The sequence below is a fragment of the Neolamprologus multifasciatus genome, chromosome 7, assembly GCF_963576455.1.
Source record: "Neolamprologus multifasciatus chromosome 7, fNeoMul1.2, whole genome shotgun sequence".
Taxonomy (NCBI): Eukaryota; Metazoa; Chordata; class Actinopteri; order Cichliformes; family Cichlidae; genus Neolamprologus; species Neolamprologus multifasciatus.
Genome location: NC_140445.1, coordinates 6,613,031 through 6,638,199, shown reverse-complemented (window position 1 = coordinate 6,638,199; position 25,169 = coordinate 6,613,031). Strand labels below are relative to the sequence as shown.

The 25,169-nt window shown below is 40.6% G+C and overlaps 1 protein-coding gene across 3 annotated transcripts in view; it reads left to right on the top strand.

Moving 5' to 3' along the window:
* Positions 1-25,169, top strand: part of kiaa1549la (KIAA1549-like a) — a 132,407-nt gene that overhangs the window by 61,329 nt on the left and 45,909 nt on the right. For all 3 annotated transcript variants that reach the window (XR_014874855.1, XM_085164745.1, XM_085164744.1), the window contains exons 7-13: positions 641-809; positions 8,820-8,879; positions 9,807-9,967; positions 12,024-12,195; positions 15,678-15,838; positions 17,582-17,617; positions 24,740-24,933. Coding sequence is in view for 2 of the 3 variants with exons in the window: in XM_085164745.1 (XP_085020871.1) it covers positions 641-809; positions 8,820-8,879; positions 9,807-9,967; positions 12,024-12,195; positions 15,678-15,838; positions 17,582-17,617; positions 24,740-24,933 (953 nt within the window). In the remaining variant the exon portion in view is untranslated. The remainder of the gene's footprint in view (positions 1-640; positions 810-8,819; positions 8,880-9,806; positions 9,968-12,023; positions 12,196-15,677; positions 15,839-17,581; positions 17,618-24,739; positions 24,934-25,169) is intronic.

The following is a 25,169-nucleotide window of genomic DNA, read 5'->3' as shown; positions in this document are numbered from 1 at the left end:
TTTAAAAAAATAAAGAAGAAAATAGCTGTGTTGTTAAACAACTGGAGACACAATCAAAGCTCATTTGTGTGCAATTTTTGAAGCTCTTCTTTCCTCTTTCTTATTTCTTGTCTCTTTCTCTCCATCTGTCAATGTACCCTCATGAATGCAGGATCTACTGCACATGCACACACCATTATAATCAGAAGTAGGTCTCAGCATGAAGAGACAGATATATAGGCTCCATTCAAAATTTATCCTCTGAAATATTAACACTCATGGAGGAATGTGATGGGAATCCCTCGTACCTTGTATTGCCATCCACTCGTTTACAGTGACTCATTCACATAAGGTTCACAGCATCACCTAGGTCTTATTATATTGTGCTCACTCAAAGTGTAATACTGTGTCTGAAGCTCTGGTATGCATTCTTTATGTGGATTTTTGACATTTGGCGTGATACGCTTAGATATTTCAGCATGAATATTTGAATTATACATGCAGCCGTAGCTGGCTGTTTGTGTGCCCGCTATAAAGTATTGAAGTCATTCTATTATGACATATATTAGAATGACAATGGGGCACATAGTGTACCATATTTGACAGGCGGATTCAAATAAAAATAATAAAATGTATTTTGTGCTTGTGTGTTTATCCTCAGATCCAGAGTGTCTCCCAGGAACCTGACTCCCCCTCAGTCACTCTGGTGTATGTGGTGAAAAATCAGGATTCAATACTTAACGGGACAATTTCCAGCAGTCTTCTCAACCAGCTCACTGCTGAGCTGGTGGGGTACTTCCTGTTCTACCCACCGCTGGTCATCGCTGAGCGTAAGTGCATCCATAATACACTCAATACACTTTTACACCATTTAGTTATGTTTTGCACTTACAGCTAAAGACTATAGTTTAGCAAACATTAAGCTCCCTTTACACCTGGAAGCTGCCAAATACCAACACTGTACATACTGTGACACAGAGTAATCAATTATTCATTGTAATATAGCCATACAGATGATTTTGGTTTTATTTTTCCCATTTATGTTTATTGAAAGTTTTAAGTTTATGACACCCAGACCAACAAAACAAATAGTAATGAAATTTAATTAGTGCATCTGTCTATCAAATATATACTCTCAGTGAAAAGGGTTTTGTGAGCATTAAAGCATGCTTTACATTGCTTCCAGTGTGGTTTGCTGCAGGTAGGAATCCCATTTTTGAGCAACCGCATTAACAGTTTATGGTACCCATAGACTGTAGATAAAAGATGGTTGTAGCCACTGTAATGATCACCACAGGTGAAGTTAAACTTTGTGGCTGATCTGCACCACAAAAAAGCCATACATGTATTCAGACAATCCTTTAAGCTAAAAATGTTAGCTTGCCAGTATGGACGTTTTTTTTTACCTGATATACATACTCTGAAAAAGGAAAAGGCCTAAAATGAAGATAAAAAAAATTCACTAAAGTAAATAATACTCTTTTCAGCCATCTTGGTAACCCTTTTGTGACATGATGGTCAACATAAGATTAAAAATGCTCCAAAAGTCAGAGCCCGTTCTCACCCCCGAGGTGTAATGTAGTGACGACCTGTCAAGTCCAGAGGCGTTCCTGCGGAACGTGAAAGGTGACCTTCAGCGTTCTTTATGCTATGCGCCGGGTTATGGATGAAATCCAGTAGAATGACGCTCCCGCGGTAATACACGTTCCAGCCATGTATTCCAGCCCTAACCCTTACCTTATCCCTAACCTTACCCAGCACTTTAATGACGTTAGATGGTGTTTTCCAAAGCGATTTAAGTAAAACAAATGTACATGTGTAGATTCATTCCAAACAGTTCTCATGTTTCCTCATTTTTCCAATCTCGTGATATATGGACGTGTTGGGTGCCCGGAAGCGTAATATACAGACGATTTGTCACCTAGCGTAAAATGTTACGCTTTGGGAGTGTGGGAGTGTTGGAAGCCACCAACAGCACAAATGATGTCGAGAGGTCTTTTAGAATCACTCCAGTTAGTGAAGGTGATGCTGATTGGCGCCATCGACCAATGAAATCAGTTACGCCACTCAAAGTTGTTATGAAGGGTTAAACTCTCCATTGTAGCCTATCAGGCTAGAAACATGATGTTAATGGTGTTAGTTTTGCATTTAACAAGCAAATTGACTCACTTTTGGAGCCAGCCTCAAGTGGCCATTGGAGGAATTGCGGTTTTCAGCAGCACACAAAGACTTCAACAGTCTAATTCAGAATAAATGATGTATAACCAGTAAATTAGAGTTCAGTTAGGGTGCTCAGTACTCATTCACTAGATCTACCTTCAAGCCATCTCCTCAGAGTCGCGGCTGGATGATTATGATGCATTTCTAATCTTGTATAAAGGGCTGCAAGGGGAAATTAAAATGAGAAATTCATCATTGGGTGAGGCATGTTGCTCTGACGATTTAGAAAATATTAAGAAATATTACATTTACGCTTTGCAATGTTTAGTTAAATGTCGCAGCAACACTTTAGCTGTATATGTCAATGCACTGTGCCAGAGCTTATTATAACACTATCAAAAACAACCTCATCCACAGCTGCCATTGTAGGAGACTTAGGAGTGAGTTTTGAGTTACATCACCAAGCAAGATTGCTTTTGACATTATATTGCCCTAATGGGTGTGGGTTTTTTTGTTTGTTTGTTTGTTTTTTAGCTCATTCTGACAAATCAGAAGGAGCCTCTTCTGCGTTGTCAGGGATAGTTTATAGCTGAAAAGGTGACTTTGTAGTTTTTGTTTTGCTGGTATCTTCATCACCTACTGAGAAGAACTTCAAATAAATAAATACGTTACATTTTTTATTTACCCTGCTCTGTTCCACTTTAATCAATAAATCACCCTGAGGTAAATTTGAGGTAGGTTTGAACATGTTGTATATCTGCCTCAAAAATCCGAAACCAAGAAAATATCAGGGAATGTTTTTTATTTATTTATTTTTTATGACTTGCTAGAGTGTTACACTCATGCTGGCAAGGCTGGAATGAAAACACAACAAGAACAGAGATGGTTACATCCATGTGTATTTCTTGTCAGGTTTTAAGCAGCAGGAAGGGAACATGGGTGCAGAACATGACTTAGACAAAGGTTGGAGGCAGAGTGGAGGACTGCCCGTGCCGGATATCAGTATTGACACAAGACGATCGAACACATGCAGAGCAGAAAGAGGCGTCAGAAGATGATGCTCTTGTTTGTTTTCTTCCCATAAAGCAGTTGTGAGTCTCTTCACGCGAATTCCTTTAGTCTTTACATAACCATTTGTCTTTTACTTAATCTGTGCTGCTTTGTGCTGCTGGCCTGAAACTGACACGGCATATGTAGGGTACCTTCATGAACACTGACTACTGAGAACCAGTGAGTTCGCTGCAGGGCGTTGCATGTTTCGTGACATAACAAATGTCTGACCTGCTTCTCTACGGGGGAATTAAGGATTGGGTAACACTGATAAGAGGCATTTTCTAAAATATCACGACTGATGCAGTTATTCCTTTCTCATTATCAGAACATCAGATTCTGCAGTTTAATCAAACCTGCTGGGGTTTCATTTTTCCTTTAGCATCTGGTGTTGTGACGCGTGTCCTGCAGCAAAAATGAGACGAGTGAATGAAAGCATGGATAGGAGCAGTAGAAATGTAACTATGCAGCAGAGTTTTAATGTTATTTATTTATTTATGTCATGCTATATTTTATGCTTTTTTTTTTACTCATTATTTTGCAGTTAAATTAACTAAAAACTCTCATTTGTTATGGTTTTCATGGTTGCTATAATGTGACATTAGCAGCGTTCTGCATAAACGGTAAGATTATTTTAGGTACTCCTACAAAATGCAAGGTGCTACTCATTTTTTCCCCACACACTTCAAAGAGCTCTCACCTAAGGCTTTCCTTGAAATATTTATATTTTTTCTAATTCAAGAAGAGTGATGGTCTTTTATCACATATATGTTAACAGAAAGAGGTCAAACTGTTTAGTTAGAGAGACGAATAAAACAGAAACACACAAAACAGTGTTTGCGTAGGACTCTGTGAAAGTGCATCCACGCTGCTTACATAGGAATTAAGAGGGTAAGTAGCAGACAGGTTCTGCTAATGAAATGCGCTTGATTAACTGGTCACGAGCAAATGTGCCCACCTCTATAAAAGCGCAGGCTTTGGCAGCTTGCTCATCTGGAGCATTCAGGTCTGTTTTAATGCCAAGGAGGAAAAACATCAGCAATAATCTGGGAAGGCTTACAAAGTAATTTCAAAACAATTTGAAGTTGAGTGAGAAAGATTATTCACAAGTGGGAAACATTTAGGGCTGTTGTCAATCTTCGTTTGATGATTTGGGCTTGTTTTGCAGCCGCACAATCTGGGAATCTTGCAGTTATTGAGCTGATGATGAACTCCTTTATATACCAAAGTGTTCAATGTGAAGCCATCTGGCTGACAGCTAAAGCTAAGGAAAAAATCATTCAGCAGAACAAAAATCTCAGGAACAACAGCAGATATGCAACAGAGTGTGTGAAAAAGAAAAGTGGTCCAGCCAAAGCCCAGACTTCAGCCTGAATGAAAGGCTGGCCCTAAGAGAGGCATGCATAAACTAATGCCTGCAGGACTTAATGAAGTGAAGCAACATTGGAAGGAGTGGGCCAAAAGAAATGTGATGGACTGATAAAGTCATATAGGAAATAATTATTTCAGCTTGTCATTATTATTAATACAGCCCATGACTGAGGGTAAGGTAATTCCCCTGTAATTAAATGGAATTTAAATGTATTTTATTTGAATTTGTGTATTTATATATTTAGCTACAAATACCTGAAGGTAGGTAGACTACAGGAAGGTGCTAACAAGTTAAAGAAATGATTAAGTTACCTGACTATATGAAGCATTACCTTGACAAAGGCCACTTTAGGGTACTATAGAGTAATTTGTGTTCTCAAATGAATAACCTGCAGTCACCTCTGTCACTTCAAGTGTTTCATTCAGTTAAAAATAAACCCCAAAAAAGATCTTTACGGTAAACATTAATTATTGCAGTAGCTGACGCAGACTCTACAAACATATGTAAATGACCATAGACCCCAAAGATGAGCCACAGGAGCTCTGTTTGTATTCCGGTCTTGTCTCTACTGCCATCTGTGAGATTCTGAAAGGGCAAACAGCTGTACAGCTCCGATCATCTCAATCGTGCCATCGGCAGTCTGTTGACCATGTCCCCCGAATGTGCTAATTTTAGCCCGGCGAGATTAGATTAGTATCTATTTGTGCATGCTCTCAACACCCAAAGGGCTCAAACATCACACTTCACATAGTCACATGCAAACCCACTTGGCATCACCACGGAAACGGTGTCTGTTCTCTTAAAAGCAGCACGTTTTTCTAGGGAAACAGTGAGCGAATGGTTGTGTATATATAATCTAAAAACATAATTAAATGAACAAATGGGTGGAAATGATCATATGCAGGTCACTGTATTGGTCAGAAAAATTAACTATAGTTATACTGAGATTCATATGAACAGTCTGTTTACATACAGAGGAGCATATAGTCATTTAAGTGTTTGCATTTTTGAGGATTAAAGGGCAACCTTATAGTATAATTATATTTTTTAATCTTTCACCAGGTGTATTTCATTATTCTTCAAAGTACAGGCTAAAGCATGCTGCGTGCCTGTAAAGCAGTGAAGGCATGTGTAATGTGAATTTAATCAGCTGCCATAGGGAATGACTGTGCGTGTTTGAGCCTGTCTCCTTATAGTGTCTGCATTTGCTTTGGTGTGCATCCTCACCTTCAGGTCAGTGAGATGTCTAAATTATTCTCATTATAATGTTGTCTAAACTGAGATTAATTTGGAAAAAAAAAACCCAACACCTTTCTGTGCTAACTATAGGTTAGCGTGACTGAATTTTAGCAGCGTACATCTGAGGGAGCTTTGATCTCACGTGGTTATTATATCGTGCTGCTTTAGCTGTCAGTCAAACGAATGATGCAATTCTTTGTGAATCCTTGTTTTCCCTCAAACAAACTTGCTGTTCAGAATATAAAGCACTTCATCCCCTGGATTCAGTCGGAGCAGGTGTGGCTTGAGCGATTGGTAGAAATAAAACAGAGAAACAAAAGATTTTAGGTTTCATATTATGAGAAAGAATTCTATGTCTGTGTTTATAAGGTAAACAGATGAAACTGAGGCTAAAAAAGTATACACATGTCCATGTATTACCATGAATGCAATTAAAACAATGCAATATACGCCAATCTTCTCACTATCCTCTGTGTCCCTCAATTCCTCAGTTACTTTCACTACTCACTTGTAGCATCTGGCTTCAGAGAAGCAAAATGATTACTGTCATAAAGCTCTTTGTCACATTTTAAAGTGACAGTGTTAATGTGAGGATGGCTGCATCTGTCTTTTATATATAGCCTATGGAAAATGCTCACTTGATAATATGTCAATCTACAGGTGAAAATAGTCCACAGGCAATAATATTACACTTGTTGAGAAATGGCATTTTTCTAGATAGTAGAAGTAGCTTTTTGCTTTTATTTTTTTCATCTGATTCCTCTTCAAGTTTCTTCCTCTTTTTTTCCTGCTGTTGTGTTGATGAAATCAGAGCGCTGGAGTCATCTGCACATTGAGCAGGTTCTCAAAGCGAATGAGTCTAAACTTTCACACTTCGGTGGGGATTGTCTTATGTGTTTACGCGAACTTGTTTAACTCGAGAGGACAGCGCAGTGAATATGAACTCGTTCAGATACAGAGACGTCAGGCAGACAGGACGCGGGCTGATAACAGCTACTGCATCATGTAATGCCACTGACTCAGGCTAAACACTCAGTGCTCGGCAAGCAGCCAGCTCAGAGGAGTTAGGTGGAGACAGATGGTGAAACGGGCAGATGGGAAATAAGGAGGGAGAGCTTGACGGATGAGGAGGACACAGAAAGAGGTCGACAGGCTGAGGGAGTGATGATGTGTGTGTATGAAAGCAGAAGGAGACGGCCGGGCGGACAGAAAGGAGCCGGCGTTTTAGGAAATGAATACACTGACAGGTAAACAAGCAGAGAGTGAGATGGGAAGGAAGACTGAAGGCTAGTGTAGGTGTGAGAGGTAAAGGAAATCAAAGCAGATAATGAAACCTGACCTGCGCGCACACTGCTGTGTAATAATTATAGTACAACAGCAGAGGAGATGTGTAGCTCAATTATTTATTAATTATGATTTAATTGTTACCAGGGAAAATAAACTTAGAAGTAGTAATAATAATAATAATAATGGATTGCATTTATATAGCGCTTTTCGGGGCCCTCAAAGCGCTTTACAATTCCACTATTCATTCACTCTCACATTCACACACTGGTGGAGGCAGCTACAGTTGTAGCCACAGCTGCCCTGGGGCAGACTGACAGCAGCAAGGCTGCCATATCGTGCCATTGGCCCCTCTGGCCAACACCAATAGATTTAATAATCTATTAAAATACATAGGATTGGGCACCGGATCGTGGAAACTACCTGCTTCCCGCTATGTTTAATAAAGTAGCCAAGAGAGACCTCACGAGAAGCGGGCCACATATGCAGTACGTCTTATAAGTAACTTTTATAAGATCATAATATATCTCGTTCAAACTATATATGGCTATATGACATTTATATCATCTCTTTCTCATTATGTCTTTCTCCTCCACTGCTCTCTATCCTTGCTCATTTCAAACTCCGAAGGCCTCTAACACACGAAAATGTCCATAAATTTATTATCAGTATCGTCACAATCATTTAGCGTCAACAGATTAGCCATGTGACCCTCCCGTCTCCTGCCAGGTGACAAGAGCTTGCAAAACAACAACAACAATAACAGCTGGTTATATGCTAACATTGTGGCAGCTGATGTTAGGCTCTGGTGTCCTAAAAATCAGAGTTTCTCTCTGATAAATAGGTTGATTACATTCTCACATCGTATTCGCTGAGCCCGCAGTCTTAGAGCTAATTTAAAGAAAGAGTCAGTAATGCTGGCTAGCTAATAATGGCAAAAAACAGTTCGGGATATCCTCAAAAACTCATCTTAGTATCGCTTTCATCAGACAGCAGTGAGCTTCACTGACTCATTAATTCATATTAGACTCTTTTCAAAAGGTTTAGAGCCTCCTCCAGAGTAAATAGACGTTTACTGCTGAGGTAAACAGCAGGCTGACAGCCTACACTCTCTACCGATGAATGGTCTTCAGGGTTTTTGAGGTGACTCAGGGGTGAAAAAGTAAAACTACTGCAAATTGAATCTCTCTTGGAAGACTAAAACATGTTTTTACTACAGTGGCTATCGTTGCTAGGGTTATGCATTTGAATTGGGAGGGCTAAGAAAAAACAATTCAGTTGACTGCAGTGTACTAACTACTGACATCCAGGGGTGAATGTTTTCAAACGTTACCTTTAACAAAGGATTTTTTTCTATTTCTGTTCCACATGGGTTCAACAGCCCGAGTTTAAAAACAAAAAACTGCAACTCACGCCATAAAAGTGTAACCAGAAATAGATAAATAAATAAAAATACGATCTTAGGGAACTGTCAGTGTTATTATTTATAGAAAGGAGCTCCATCCAAAATCAGTTCTGGTCTGCATGTGTGTATCTTTAGAAAATACTAAAAAAATATCCCAAAGTAAATTTTAGATGGTGAAAAGACTCAAATGAGACTTTCTCATATTTCTATGAATTTTGTTATTGTTTTTACTTCAAACTGCATTTCATTGTTTGTGTTAGATACTTTATCAAAGACAATAAATTGAATCTGATCTAATCTAACCCCCTATTTCTGTCTCTCTGTCTCCAGCTCTTGAGTATCATAATCTCAACACATCTGCAGCAACCAAGAACTACTGGGTCATAACGGGTAAATTGCTCTCACACACACACACACACACACACACACACACACACACACACACACACACACACACACATGGACTGAGGTGCTGCTCGGTGATCAGTGGTAATCAAGAGCTGCATCGATTGGACAAAACAGCAGTTAGTTAAATGCCTGCCGCGTGCTGTTGTGCAATTCAGCACAATGGTATTGGATCTTTACATTTTCCTTTCCTCTCTTCGTGAGCCCCCACCTTCCCCCCTCCCTTTGCACCCCCCCCCCCCTCGCCAGCTTAAGCTCTCCGTGTCAGAGTGCCTTTAGCTGCTCTGTTCCCGGGAAAACCTATTGATGTATAATTCACAGCTTCCTGACCGGGGCAGAGGGAGAGATCGCTTCACATCACATCACGGCCGGGTGTGAATGATTCTGAAGTGTGTGTGTGTGTCTGTGTGTCTGTCCACAGCTTCATCTCTCTTATGGCCTCTAGTAAGAGACGCACACTGAAGATCAAGATTGATGCAAGCACCTTCATCTGTTTGTGCGTGTGTGTTTGTTTATGTGTGTGTGTGTGTGTGTGATACAGACAGACTGTTTGATCTGTGTGCCGCTGTAGCCCTGATAGAAGTTTCAAGATGATCAGCTATTAAATTGAAGGGACAATCACCCAGTCCTCTCTGGTAGCCCACTCATCTCCTGTCTGCTTGTTTCTCTTATCTATTTTCCTTCTTTGCTCTCAAGTATCAATACTGTCTTCAGATAATTTCTCTTTACACTCTCAATCTCTGTCTTTATCACCTCCTCACACCTATTTTCTCTTTTCCCCCCTTTGCTCTTGTCCTGTTTGTATTTTCCTTCCTGTCCTCCATCTCTTCACTTGTCTCCGGTTTCTCTTCTCTGTGACTGCCTGAAAACCAACAAAATCCCTCCTCTGTCCTCTCTTGTCTCGACTCACAGTGATCCAGGATGTAGACAGCTCCTCCCTGGAGGTCAACTACCAAAGCTTTGCCAGTCTTATGGAGCAACGGCTAGCTGAGCTCTTCCTGGTGGCTGGCAGGCAGGGCCCTCGGACGGCGAGATCCCGGCGGGCCACCACTGTGGGGGGCTACACCGTCCAGGTAGGTGGAAATGGGATTTGTGGATCTCAGTGTGTGGCTGTGATGATGGCGTCTTCTGCTTCCTCCATACGGGAAGAAAAACACTTTACACCTCTGAGTTTCATCACCTTTTGTATTTAGAAACTGGTACACAGTGTTCACCTACTCAAGTTTATTTTTTAGAGATTCAGGTTTAGCTTTAATCTTTTATTAAGATAGCTCCAGGTATTGGGATTTCACATTCAGTCTGTAGACATCTACCTTTTTCCAGAAAATGTGGGACAGAGTCTCAGAAGGTCACAGTAGAATCTGGTTTCTAAACTTCTTTCTGTGCTTCAAAAACGAATTAATATGTATATTTACTGGAAAAATATAACAATAATTAAATATAATTATATATATTATTAATATATAGTCATGGTTGTCTTTGATATGCCTTCACTCTGCTTATACAATCTGTAATTTACTGTAATTCACATTACACATGTCTTTGCTGTACTAACGATGCTCAAAGTGGTGATATAGAGCAGCGGGCCCCAACCTTTTTTGCGCCACGGACCGGTTTATGCCCGACAATATTTTCATGGACCGGCCTTTAAGGTGTCGCGGATAAATACAACAAAATAAAACTAGTACCGGTACCGAAAAAAAGAAGTGAAAAGACCAAGGAAAACAGAGTAAACGATAAAAACGATAACAAAATAACGCTGAAAACCGATAAAAACCCTGAAAACTATACATTTCACACCTGAGCCTCAACTCTCGCGGCCCGGTACCAAACGACTCACGGCCCGGTACCGGTCCGAGGCCCGGGGGTTGGGGACCGCTGATATAGAGGACCTACTATGATAATTTCAAGCAACATAATTTTGTTCTTATATTACACTTTGGTAACTTTGCACAACTCACAGTTCATAATAATCAAAAATCTTGGTTCCTCTGTTCATCCTGAGTTTCAAGTTTCTGTTTCCCCTCCCTCTAAGCCATGCAAAATGGGTGTATCAAATTTCAATGTAATAAATAACATTCACATTTGCCCTGGAAGAACTATCAACGAACATAGTGTCAGTATCATTCCCTGAACCCCCTTCTGGCAGGGCTTTGGGAAATGGCAAACTTACTATTTGTGAATGTCTGTGTGTCCCTGGACAGCTCCAGATTTAGCACCCTGGACAGCGCTACTGACAGTAGTCAGCGGGGACGGGTTTCAAAACTGTTGTTGCGTTCAAGAATGCTGATATTCTGAGCGCATAAGCTGCAGGGGAGCATGAAGTACGCTGCCAGAAAACTGACATGGAAAGGGCAAACTTTATGAAAACTGAGACACACTACAATGTCAAACCTTTAAAAGCAGTACCCAAATATTTAAATAAAGTCTTAAATTTGTCATAAATAAGTTCATTTTCATTGTGTCTTTCTAGTAAAACCCTGTGTGTGTGTGTGTGTGTGTGTGTGTGTGTGTGTGTGTGTATGACATTTTGTGTATTTGTCACCTCCCGGCTCCAGTGCTCCATATTGTGCAAATTAAGACAATGTTTGACTCTTCCTGGGCCTTATGCCTTACACACCCGTAAGGTTTTATGGTTGCCATGGATGACCGGTTTTATGCCTGCAAAGTGGAGGAGGGAGAGGCTGGCAGAGAGAGACAGAAAGGGTGGTGCGGGGTGTAGCCAGTGCAGAAATCATCCAACCATTTAATAACACACATCCCTTCTTCTTATGACAAAATCAAATTACCGGACTTTATTAAACCGTGTAATGTTTGTCAAATTAAAAACGGTGTTTGATGTATGATGAAAGGAAATTGAGATTTCAAGTGACTCAGTTATCCTCGAGTGTCTTCCCCAAGTGTAGTTATCTTCCACCAAATGCTCGACTTGATTAAAGCAACTGAGCTGATTCAGAGTTTTGATTGGGCCACCAGCAAGAATTTTTAATCCTTTCCTCGGTAGAGAGAAAGAGAGTTTGGATTTTGTGTTAAATCTTGCCATATAATATGTTTTATCAGTATAAACTGCGGTAAAACATTTTTTTCTCATATTGCTCGAGGTTTTATGACATCCCCATTCTCTTGCAGATGGTGAGCATGCGTAGACTTCCCGGTCCCAAGAACCCAGCAGAGATGACCTACTATGCCCAGCTGAATGGAGCACCCATCTCTGGAACCACAGCTGCTAAGACACTGAGCAGTCTGGACTCCCAGACCATGGCTCTGACCCTGGGATACTTTGTACAAGTCCAGGCTGAACGTAAGCTTCTCATTATACTCCTCCAGTATTTAGTTACATTGTCATATATCATGAATATCAGGGACCAGGCAAGTCACACAAAAGAGGGCTTTATTTATCCCAGTGTCACTCTGCAATGTAACAAAATGTAAGTGTCAGTTTACACTTTCTGGCTAGCATCCTAGCTAGCCAGAAAGCTAGCTAGGATGCAAGCTAGGCCTAGCAGGCTTTACAGTCAAAACCTACCAAAACTGGTAAGTTATAAATTCACCCAGCATAGACTAGTTATGACATATTGGCTATAAAGATCAAAGCTGTTGTTTGGATCCGGCTGTAAACATGCATTGCTGTAAATATGGGCATTTTTGTGGAGACTCATTTTTGAAGCCAGGCTCAAGTGGCCACTTCAGAAACTGCAGTTTTTAGGACTTTGCCTTAATTTTCCATGCCTGCAGTATAACACAAACATTAGCTTTAAATTGTGTGTATCTTTGTGATAAAAAACAAAACAAAATGCAGAAGGACTTTATTTGTAAATTTGTGAACTAGAGTTGATACAATAATTGCTTTCCTTGTTACCTCTCCTCTTACAGTTGCTAACTACTAAGTATGCTCGCAAAATATATGCTAAATTAGTCGTATAGTGTTGTTATCAACTTAAACCATAGTGGGTGCAATTTGGGAAATAACAAGCGGGCTATTTTTTTTTCTTAATACTAACTATATATTTATAGCATAATTATGAGCTTCCAACAAACGAGTTCAGAACCTAAATATATAACCACAGTGTTTACAAGAATATTTATATAATAAAAGGTGTCTGTGAAGGTTCTCAGTCATCCAGGTCATCGTAGTCAAAGGAGCTTGCAAAGAAAAGCGTCTGGACTTCTTTAAGTTGCTTGAAGACGTTTCACCTCTCAACCGAGAAGCTTCTTCAGTTCTAAGGTCAAATGAGTTCCCTCCCCAGACGCCTTAACGCCCACTCACATCCTGGGCCATTTGACCTCAGGAATTCGCATGATAAGGTGGGGCCAGGTTTCACAATGAGCTCACCCGAAACTCTGGCTGATTGGGACCCACACCCGTTTTCACACCTTGGCTCAGGCGATTAGAGGATTATCAGGGGGTCCTTTTGTCCCTCTGTGGGGGGACACTCCCACTAGGTTTATATCTGGGACTCTCCACCATTTGACCTTAGAACTGAAGAAGCTTCTCGGATGAGAGGTGAAACGTCTTCAAGCAACTTAAAGAAGTCCAGACGCTTTTCTTTGCAAGCTCCTTTGACTATAATAAAAGGTATTTTTTAAAAGAATTAAATACACAATGTAATACGTGTAAGTTTTGACAAGAAAGATAATGTAAGGAGTTTCAAAACAGGTTTGCTGGTTGTTTGTGGCATTTTTTGGTTTTGTCACAGCTTTATTGAGGTGGAAGTGCAGTTTTTGGGACAAACACAAGCTTTACAGCCTATTAAAAAAGCAGCTGTTAAAATTTTTCGGGGTGTTCATCAGGCTGAAAATCTCGTTTTACAAGCAGTGATTTTAGCTATCTGTAGTTACCTGCTTAGGAATTGTAGCTGCTATAGTAAATTTTGATCTGTTGTTTTAAATCCTTGATGTAAAGTTCCTAAATGAATGCATAATTCGTCAAAGTTGAAATGTGTAATCCAAGTACACATTGATCAACTATTGATGTTTTTGCACAGTAGACAGATTAATGACGGCTGCATTTCACTTTGGAGCGGCTCTACTGTCATGCATGCTGGTTCACTGTCACGGCTTACGGGATCACTTTATGGCAGAGAGTGAAAGATGACTCCATTAAGTTATTAATGTTTCATTAAGTGCTTTTCCTGCTGTGACAAGTCAAAATGTCTGGTGTAAAAAAGATCTGTTCCCATTTGTTCGAACACTTGCAGATTTTAGCCTAGGATTTAGAATTAATTAGCATAAAAATAGGAGCAATGAAGTACGTGGACCTTTTTTTTTCTTTGAATATTAACACAAATCTTGTCCGTGTGAGATATTATAGATGCAGAATCAACTCACAGAGCACATTTCTCATTCAGTAGCAGTTGTAGAGACCCCACACTGCTAAAACATTCCTCTTCAGGAGAGATCTGCTAAACTTGGGCACAGCAGTGTTGGCTTACTTTGACATTTGGGTTTAAATTAACTTTCAGTTATACTCAGTGCATCTAAAAGAGCTTTGAATGAAATAGAAATAACAGGATTTTCTAAATTAAGAGGACGCTGTAGTTAGATATGCTTTTCAGGTCAGTTTTCTTTGAGTAACTACTGTTCGTATTGTATGTGCTGGAGAAGACAAAATGTTCCCCCTTACCTTTTCTCCCTCTGAGTTATACAGAAACTGGAAAGACACCAACAACCACGCGTGCCCTTCACAGCTCCTCCACACAGTGTTTGTGCAGGGAGCTGAACACAGTGTTCCTGCAAAATTCATTTGCTTTGCTTTCATGGCCTCAGTGGAAACCATCTACATTAATTCTTGTAATGGCGATGCATCACTTTGGTAAACTCATGTGTTGAAGAGAAGCTCAGAGAAATACGTTATTAGTTATTATTATTAGTTCAGATCAGCTGAAACACTCAGTTTATTTAAATCCAGGTTGAAGACTCACCTGTTCTCAGCTGCATTTGAATAAAGCACCAAATCCACACTTTTAAGCTTAAATTCCAAAACTTACATTTTAACTACTGATTTTATCTACTGTTCTGATTTTATCTGTTTTGATTTTATATACTGTTTTGTTTGTTTGTTTGTTTGTCTGTTTGTTAATTAGTTAGTTTGTTTGTTTGCTTGTTTTACTCAATTTTAAATCATGCTTTTTATTTGTTTTTGTTTCTAATGTCTCTGTAAAGCACTTTGAATCACCTTGTTGTTGAATTGTGCTATACAAATAAACTTGCCTTGCCTAGTTCAAAACTCTGGTGAACTTCAAGTTGTTGCCTGATTTTGATATTGGATATACATTCAAAACAAGCAATCCCTGTCATCTAAAAGCTCAGGCTTCAGACTCTCTACACACTTTATTTTCCCACAGCTTTTTATACTCCTGGCTTTTTATGACGTCATAGAGTAGTGATGTCTTTAATATGCTCATCTCTGGCAGACAGCATTGACTGTGTGATTTTAATCCAGTGCCACGTCTCTCTCTCTTAAAACCTCTGGGTCTTATGCAGAAGCCACACCCACCTGCTGTTTAAATTGTTTTACTTGTGCTAAGGAGCCAATCAGATGTTGCCTTGTTTCAGGCAGCGGCTTAGCATCAATGTCCAGCATATTTTGAGCTGTGAATCATGCAAAGCCTTGCTAGTGAAGTCCAAGAAGAAAAACATGGAGGTGGAAAAGAGATTGTTAATGAGGCATGTGGGAAAACCGCCTGAATCAGTTTGCCTAATAAGCTCTTGTAAAGATATTTAATTAACTTGTTATACAGTGTATTGTTTTTAATGACTGAACCCATTTGTGTTCGTGTGCAGCTGTGGTAAAGACACCGCCCAGCAACCTGTGGATCATGGCCGTTCTGACGCCTCTCTTCTTATTGATGGTGGTGATTGGGATGGTGGCCTTCATTCTGTGTAAGAGAAACAGGGTCCTTTTTAAAACGGGCGCCTTCAGGACCTTTAAAACTCGATCCAAGGTAAGATTTTATCCCTTTCTCCTGCCGTTTGTGTCTGTCCACGTTTTCTCTCCCTTTGCTGCTTTTTCTGCTCCTTTCTCCCCTCTTGCTATAAATACTGCAGCTCAACTGTTGCAGTATTTAGAGCAGAAGAGGAATAAAATAATTAACCTAAAATCTCTAAATATCATTGCTTCACTTTAGCAAATCCCAATACCAGAAATAGGATCTTCTAAAATATTACATAACCCTGTTATGAGTGACAAACTGCGCAGAGTAACGAGTGTGTTAAGCCGTTCCTTCAGGTCAGAAAAATGAATCCCATCTGTCCCGGAATTACTCATTTGTTTTCTCACTGCCCAATAGCCCATGGTTACTGCTAATCATGCATGCTGCAAAGACCAAATGACCAAAAGGAAATGGGCAGGCCCTGTTGTGCTGGAAGTGGACCTTAGGGTAATGTTGGCCCTTTCACAACAATAGCATTCAGCCAACATGAGCCAATGTGAGGTTAAGTAAAAGTCAATCATTTGCAGTGGGCATGTTTGTTATGGATTGCTACCAGCTGGGTTTGATCGGGTCAGGTTGACACCGTGCAGCACATGATGCCAGAACAACAGCTGCTGGTATCACTGCAGTCAGTTAAGTGCTAAACAAGCAGCGAGCCTGCCAGCCTTATTTCTTCAGAAAATTCTTGCAGGGTTGTTCAGAATTTGATCGCCTTTAAGTTCAAATTCGATATCATCATTAGGTCTCCACTCCAGCACATGCATTGACTTGACTTACGGGATGTGGCTGGTTGTAAATCCACGTGAACCATGTTCACATTTCACAGCCCAAAACAAAGCGAAGTGACTCACTGAGTTGCTGGAAAAGCCTGCAGATAATTTCCATTATTTGAATTGATTGCAGCCCGTTTGCACCACAGTCGGCTACGGATGTGCACATTAAAGGATAACGCTGACTGATTACAGATATTTCATCATAGAGCGTTGGCCATAAATTCAATTCTAAAACTTCTGTACCCACCAAATAGTAAGACATGAGAAAAAACACTTTATTGGATAAAACTAAATCTTCATTTGCCTATAATGTTGTTATAAAGTGGTACATATGTGGCACATAAGTACAGTTTCCAGGGGTTTGTAAACTGTGTTAGGTGGAGGGAAAGTGTCAAAGTTTGCCTTTTATTGTTGCTTTTCCAACCAAATAGGTTTGAATAACCTTGGTTTATAATTTTTCCTACTCTTTGCTCTTTATGATATCAAAGGGAGCTGATATCCCTACAATGGTCATCTCAGGCACACATATCTGGGTGTAAGTGCAAAGCCCCACCCAGCTACCTTCCATGGACAGTCCATAATAAAGCAGACTGCCACGTTAAAGGGAGATGAGCTAAAATTCCTTTTTTCACACATTTAATGTTCTTGCTGCGGGTAAAACTCACCATAGCATCAGGTGTTAAGTGATCTTTCACTTAAAAAGGTGTCCAACATATTTTCTTAAATTGAAATCCACATTTTTTTTTATAGCTCGACATGGTAGGCATGTCAGAAGTATCCTACTTTGATTGTTTTGCTACTCTTGTTCATTCTGAACTCGGTGAATACAGCCTTATTAACCCAGATTAGAGTGATGGCCAAAACCGGAACATTTGATGCATTCCTTCCTCCCCTATCCACCTGTATTCTATTCTATTCTATTCTATTCTATTCTATTCTATAATAACCCTTTCCTGACCATTTCCCTCTCTTCCCTGTTTAGACTTCATATCGAAGGGAGGGCAGTTACCACCACCAGGTATTCACTAAGACGCCTGAAAGGTGTTTAGCTGACTGATAGAGTCAGTGGATGAATGAATGAGTTGCTGTTCTTCTCTTTAAGTAATAGGGTTTGAACAGTTGCTTGAACTGCTTTGTCGGCTGCTTATCACTCTGTGTTCTGTGTGTCCTTGTTGCCGGGTAAATTCTTGCATGCGGCTGCTGTTCTGTGGACATCACTTTTTCCACCATTCTCATTGGCTACGAGAGATCAATAGGAAATTGGAAGGGGGAGCATTGAGAGCAGGTGAAGAAATATCTAAAGCATGCTCGGTGAGATTTAAAATGTTTAGGTTTGAGTTGATAGGCTGATAAAATGCTGGCTCATAAAAACAGCCAAATGAGCTCAATACTATTGGCCTGAAGAAGAATCCATTTTTAACCGGGGCCCATAAATTTGAATTGCAAAAATGAAGCTCAACATCTGCGAACCAAATCGATCTAGTTTTATTTTTGTAGCATTCATAAAGAGTGACACAAGCTTGGTTCATCAGCCTTGGCTTATTTGCTATTGCCATTCCCTTTCAGACCGGTTGTTTTATCCTGCTCACGTTCTGCAGTGGCACAGCAGGATCCCTGCACACAGACCTCCAACCCATTCCCTTTTTTATATGTGGTTTTTTCACTAAATGATATGATCATGAACTCAAAGCAGAGCAGCAACAGAGCCAACAGATAAAGATGCTTAAAATGCCTTAAATGACAAAGAACTGTGCAGAGGCCATCGGTGTGGTTAGTGTTACTGCGGTGGAACATATCAGGGTTATTTTGGTCCAGCCTTTCTCATCCTCATCCCTCAAGATGCAAAGCGAGCCGCGGGAACGATGCATGCAGGGGTAGGCGGGATGTCTTTGGTCGGACACGGAGCTAGTATGTGTAGACTCCTCGGAAAACACATGTACGTGTTGGGTTTGAGTGTTTTCCACTTCTTTTAGTATTATATATTAACATTCAAATTTTCCAGCTTCAAGGTTTGTTTGCTTTAGTAACTGTTTGCAAACATTTAATGTTGTGTTTCACAAGAGAGCGCATGAAATATTAAAGAGGCCCAAAATATGAGGTTTTAGAAGTGGCGCCGTGAAGCTACAACCACTGTATTTACTCTCTCCCAAACCCGAGCAAGATGTGCATTCAATAAATCAGATAAATATTTAACAGGAGTTAGGTTTGGGAGCTGAAAACTGAAGTTAGAGACTTTCAGTTAATTTTGGTCTTTTTAAATTATTCTCATGGCGGCATGTATACTGACCAGTCCACATTCAGTACTGGCTGGTGTTTTTTTTAAATCTTTTTTTTTTGTTGCTTACATAAGAAGGGCCAGATGTTAGAAGAAACGATAAAAAAGAGAGTGGGAATGGCGTGCAGTGTTTGTTCTGTGCAATCAAGCAGCAACCTCCGGGTTGCCAAAAACTGAAGGTCTTTAAATGGCAACTCGAGGGTCCACAATCTGCCCAGCTTTACAGCAAAAATACACGCTTATATAGACTGTTCCAAAAAACAGTTGGAATTTCAATAACTTTAATGAGATGTAATCAAGGTGGAATATTTTAACTCATCAGTTATTTCATTACTTAAAGTCGGGTGCCTTGTTCATAATTTTATTGCACTTTGAGGAGTCAGCTGTTTAGTTTCTCTGGTATATACAGTTTGATTTGTTTCTCACCACCCAAAGCTAACATCCCAGATGTTATACCGGTGTCCTAACCCTGCATTCTGTCTAATGGCCTGGAGAGGGTGAGGATTCTGGTTGCAACGAAAGACCCCCACTTGTATGAAAGTCTTAAGTCTCCCTTGTTTACCTCAGTGAGCACTTTTGTAATGACTTCATGATCTCAGTCGCTAGTTTCAAGTCTTACTAAATACAATAAGATGTTCATTTTGAAAATTATAGTCCCCATTAGAGTCCAAAAGGAGCATAAAGCACGGTACGCATTACTGAGATTAACAGCCTAGCCAGTCCTGCAGAGTGAGTTATTGTAGCACCAAATTCCCTCAGTGTGTTTCCTCATAGGAAGTGTTTTCTTGCTGAGCTACAGTGGGGAAAAAGAAAAACACAAAAGGCAGTTATAAAGTAAAAAGACTGAAATGCTAGAAGACGACTGCTTAATTTGATTAATTTAGCTTGAAAATGTTTAATTCTCAATTTTCAAGAAGAAGCAGAAGAGCTGATTAGAAGTTACTGGCTGGATTTGAGGTCACACCTTGCAGATCGATCCAATGTTGTCATTTCATTTTTTTCTACAACATTCTAATTTTAATGCTTGTGTATACATCTTGAATTTTCCTCCACGGGACATGCAGATATAAATCTCATACAAATTTCAGGCGTAAACGGAGTCTGTGTCTTATGCTAGCTTGCGCGTGTGTTCTGTTAAGTCATCTGAATACCAAGCAGACTCCATCAAGTTGACCTCCTGCGTGCAACCGTGCCCGCGTGCGCATGTGTGCGTGAACTATTCCCACGCTGTGCAGGACAAGCTAAAGCTGCCGATCAATACTTTGACTTATATTAGGTCTGCATGTGTGTTTAAGCATTAAAGAGGGATTCTGCTGCTTCCTCCTCACTTTATCACTCTGCCGTGCAGCAGGAACATTCTTCAAAATGGCTTTTCCTCCCTCGGTGCCGCCTTGTATACGCATGAAAGCCTCAGATAGCTGGCCTCCATGTGGAGTACAATAGAGGTGGAATCAGCGAAAGTAGAAGAAATCCATTTTTCATTTGTAAGGTGTTCAGTGAGTGCACAATGCAGTGGCTGCCATTTAAAGGACTGAAGGTATTTTGCATTTTGCTGCATCATGCCTCAACTGGCCCCAGAAGGAGTTTATCTAACCGCTGCAGCACCTTGTTGATGTGCAATCAAGCCTTACTTTAGATACATAATAAAAAAAATAGTCTTTTTTTTTTTTTTTAAGCGCATCTCTTGGCTGTGCTTCCGCCATCAGCCCTGCTGGAGCTGAATTTAAATCAATATGGCCACAGGGGGAAAAAAAGAGCATATCTCATCCATCTGCTGCACCTCATCAAGCTGCTGTTGGGTATTGCTCTGAGTTAAAATTAGACAAGAGGAGAGGCATCTGTGTGATACTGAAGGGAAAAAAGGGAGGATAATCTGGTGGTGCCACAGAGTCGTGCTCAGAGTGACTTCATATGACATCCTCAAGTGGAAGAAATCCCGGACTTCTTGCTGCTGTCCTCCTCTCTCTCCTCGCCTTCTTTCTTCTGGTGCTGTTCTAAATGGATGTGGAGGAAAAACACCATCCATCTCTGACAGAGAGATCAGAAGATCACCCCATAGCCCGGGCTTCAAGTCTTCATTAAACCGGGCCGCTCGCGTAAGATGAAAGACGGCCATTTGTTAAGTCAACACACTGTCAGTGGACGTAGGGAACGAGGGAGCGAGATGACAAGGCAGGGAGAACGGGAAAAGAGAAAGTCTGGAAAGGAAGAGAGGGCAGAGACAATTTGAAAAGACAGATGTGTGGAAGTGAAAAGAACAGAGAGAAAGAACGATCATGAGGCAGTGCAGTCAAATGTGAGCGGTGAAATGTCAGCCTGCTTTTCAAGGTTACATCCCCTCGGCTTTGTCATTTCTGAGAATTCATACTGTCTCCATGCACGACTTTACCCATCACCTGCAGTTCAGTGCCATTTCAGCACCCGTGGCACGAAACCTTATGCCTGTGCTGTGATAATCCACATGCATACTGGTGGAAGGACATATTTGCAACAGCACACCTCGTGCTCCTACCTTGCACGTTGCCCTTTCTTTTCTCCTCATAGGTTATAGGCAAATGAGTGTTCGCACTCTCCATAGGTCTTTCACATGAAAGAGTCAGCAACTGTCAACATATATCAATTCAGTTGGTAGACTATGCGTGTAAAGATGGACTCAATCCATATATATTTATGGCATGGCGAGAGGGCCTACGGTGTACCGCTCGCTTTCCGTCTCCATCCGAGCTCCTATCACTTTCCCCGGCACTCATCCACGTCTGCAGCCACGTGTGTCGGAGCTCGCTGACGGTACAGCGGTGTGTATGACTGATGAATTATTAACAACGCCGTCAGCTGGATGCACGCGTTGCCTAACCTCACACGCACTGAGAATTTAGCATGCATCATCAAATGCATTAGACGTCCCATTTTAGAGCTGCTCGAAATAGAAAAGAGGCGGCAATTTTTATTATTATTTTTAAATCTGGGTTTCATCTACTTGGTTGTGTAACCTAAATTGAAATGTTCTCTCCCCCCCACGCTTTATTTTTTTCACTCCTGCGCGCTAAACGCTTTTTCTTAATTTGAATACAAAGATTGCGTCCAGGCCTCGGAGGCTTTTCAGACTGCTTTTGCTGCCGCCTCTTTTTATGTTCTGTCTCTTTATGCCAAAACCCCTGACTTCAAAGGTGCTGTTAATCTTTTTTTATTTATTTATTTTTCAACTTTTCATTATGCCAGCTCTGGTGTTTGGAGACTGATAAAAAAGAAAAAGGTTCAGGGAGGGATGTCCATTCAATTACTTTTATCTGAAATAGAAGCAACACTTATCTGGAAATGTTTCTTTAGTATTCCGGAGACCATGTCGTGTCAGCTGGTAGAACTCTGAGCGCTGTTCACCCACATCAGGTTGTTCAGTGCTGCAGCTAGCGTGAAAAGCTCAGGGTGACAGCGGACTCAAAATGTTTTATGAATTGAAAAGTGAGTGGAAGTCTTTCATCTATCAGTCCAGTCAAACAAAGGCAGTCCCGTCGCTGGCGTTCATGGTGTTTACTGACATATCTATTCACAGAGGTTAAATCTGAAAAGAAAAACATAATAAACACACATTTACATTTAAGCAGCTTGTGAAACAGAAGGTTTTAAACGGATAAAAAAAAAAGTATAGAAACACACAAACCCAGGGAATAGACTGTATCAATAATAGAGTTGAAGCTGCAGCATTATGCTTCTGCTTTAATCACTGGAAATGGCTACACCAGGCATGTGATAGGTGTGTATGTGCCACAGAAATCCAGCTGGTACTGCTATTGGGCTTATTGCATGATGAGCTGTCTATAAAAAAAACAACCAAAAAAACCAAACAAACTCATGGATCAAAGCTTAAGGTTACATTCTCGTAGCGGCAGTATTGAGTGGGAATTCAAGATTTAAAATTAAAACCCCACAGGGAGTTTTTGGATCCTGTGCAAGGCTCAGAAACTGAAGGCAAACGACAACAAGGAAACATTCAAAAAACTTGTTTTTGCTGTCATAGCCAGAGCCCTACATAGAACATAATAATAATAATAATAATAATTTTTATTTATGAGCACCTTTCAAGTCACCCAAGGACACTTTACAATAGGATAAAACACTTAGTAAAACAATGGCAGAATAAGAACAATAAAATAAAAGCACAAGATAAAATTAACAAACAGTGGATTCACAGTGAATATGCAGATTTAAACAGATGAGTTTTGAGTTGGGATTTAAACTGGGGGAGAGAACCAGTGTTTCTTATTTCTGGGGGCAGAGAGCTCCACAGCCTGGGAGCAGAGCAGCTGAAAGCTCTGCTTCCCATGGTGGTGAGGCGGAAGGAAGGTACAGCAAGCTGGATAGAAGAAGAAGAACGAAGTGAACGGGCAGAACAGGTGGTGGTTAACCGGTCAGAAAGGTAAGGAGGAGCGAGGTTATGAATGGCCTTGAAGGTGAGCAGAAGAAGTTTGAAAATTATCCGGACTTTCACAGGGAGCCAGTGAAGTTCTTGAAGAACAGGGGTGATGTGCTGGTAGGAGGGGGTTCTGGTGATAATGCGAGCAGCAGAGTTCTGAACCAGTTGAAGCTTATGGAGGGATTTTTGGGGGAGACCATGCAAAAGAGAATTGCAGTAGTCAATACGGGAGGTAACACGACTGTGGACAAGAATGGACGTAGACTGGGTGGAAAGAGAAGGAAGCAATCTGTTAATGTTACGTAGATGGAAGTAGGCAGAACGGGTGAGATTACTGATGTGAGATTTATAGGAAAGTGAACTGTCTAGGATGACACCAAGGCTCTTAACCTGAGGAGAAGGGAAAACTGTGGAGTTATCGATGGTGAGTGAGAAATGGTTTGCCTTCAAAAGGTTGGATTTGGTGCCAAATGCGCAGCAAGTCTATCCAAGTGTTAGACTTTGCGAATAGTTGGCAAATGTTTACAAAGTAAAATTCTATATGTGTCGCTAAGTAGCTCTTATCAGTAAAAGAAGGAGCCTTAACTTTAATTTCTGTGGCATGCCATAAAAACTGTACGTATGGTATTGCCTGTCAAATCCAATGAGCTTTTCTAAAGTGTGGTGACTCACCAAATTAAACTTTAAGCTTTTGCTTCTGCTGTAAGTGTGTTACCCAACGTTATGGCTTCAATTACCGCTCAATCCAGAGTGCTTATATCAGGATAAAAGGTGTTGTGCACTGAACAATGCAACAATGGGCAACTGATGTCACAAAACAGTAGGCAAAGACAATAAAAAGTGCGGATGTATTTACGTCTTTACTATGGCAACAGGCAGAAAAGACATCTGCCACCACACAGCTGAAACTGTCGTGAACATTAGCTGTATGCATGCATGCGCACAACACAATTGGCTAATATGCTTCAGCTGGCTATTGGCTCTATTTGTTTGCTTGTTGAAATGCATCAGTATAACATATATGATTAAACTGAAAACTAGCTTACCAATAATGTAAATGGGAAAACTCTGATGTTAAATTCTGCAAGAAATCCTGCCTCGCGCTTTTGATTCTTCAGTTATTCTTTTGGTGTCAAGTGCTCTTTTCATTCATGCAAGATCTGCACATTTTGTGGCTGATATATTGTTCATTGTTCATTTTTTGTGAGTTTTAAAGTAAACTGACTTCCAATATTTCCCTCTCATCAGCGTCTGCCATGTACAGCATATCAGAAACGGTTGCATTGCCTTTTTTGATGTCTTTGCATGTGCTCTACAGTCGATGTTTGTTTTCATATCTCAAGTTGCTTTTGGTCCATCAATCCAAAAACTCCTGACTGGATTGTGCTAAAAGCTGGATTAGCTTTGACTGTGCAAATTCAAACATTATGTGTTGTCCTTTTCCCCCCCAACAGCCTGTCCAGGGCTTCGACTATGCCAAGAAGCACATGGGTCGAACTGGCGATGAGGCGGTCTCTGTTACTAAGGAGACGCTGGCGTTGGGGCTGCCTGTGCGAGACGCTCCATTGTCGCTGTCACTGGATAAGAAGGTGCACCAGGATGGGACTGCCAATAAGAGGCCTCCGTCTGCTGACATACACAAAGGAGGGTAAGAAAGTTACTGACTCATCTGCTTTAATGTACTGGGAAAACTGACCTTATATAAATGATTTGGATGTTAGCATTATTGTGCTTCATCATTGCATCTGTTTTTTTAGTTTTAGTTTTTTTAATCATGAAGACAAGTAGCACAAAAATCTTTATTTTGGTGTGATCATTTAGTCAGGTGTTACCTACCAAACCTAAATAGAGACATGCACAGACATCTGCTACAATTTGGATAAA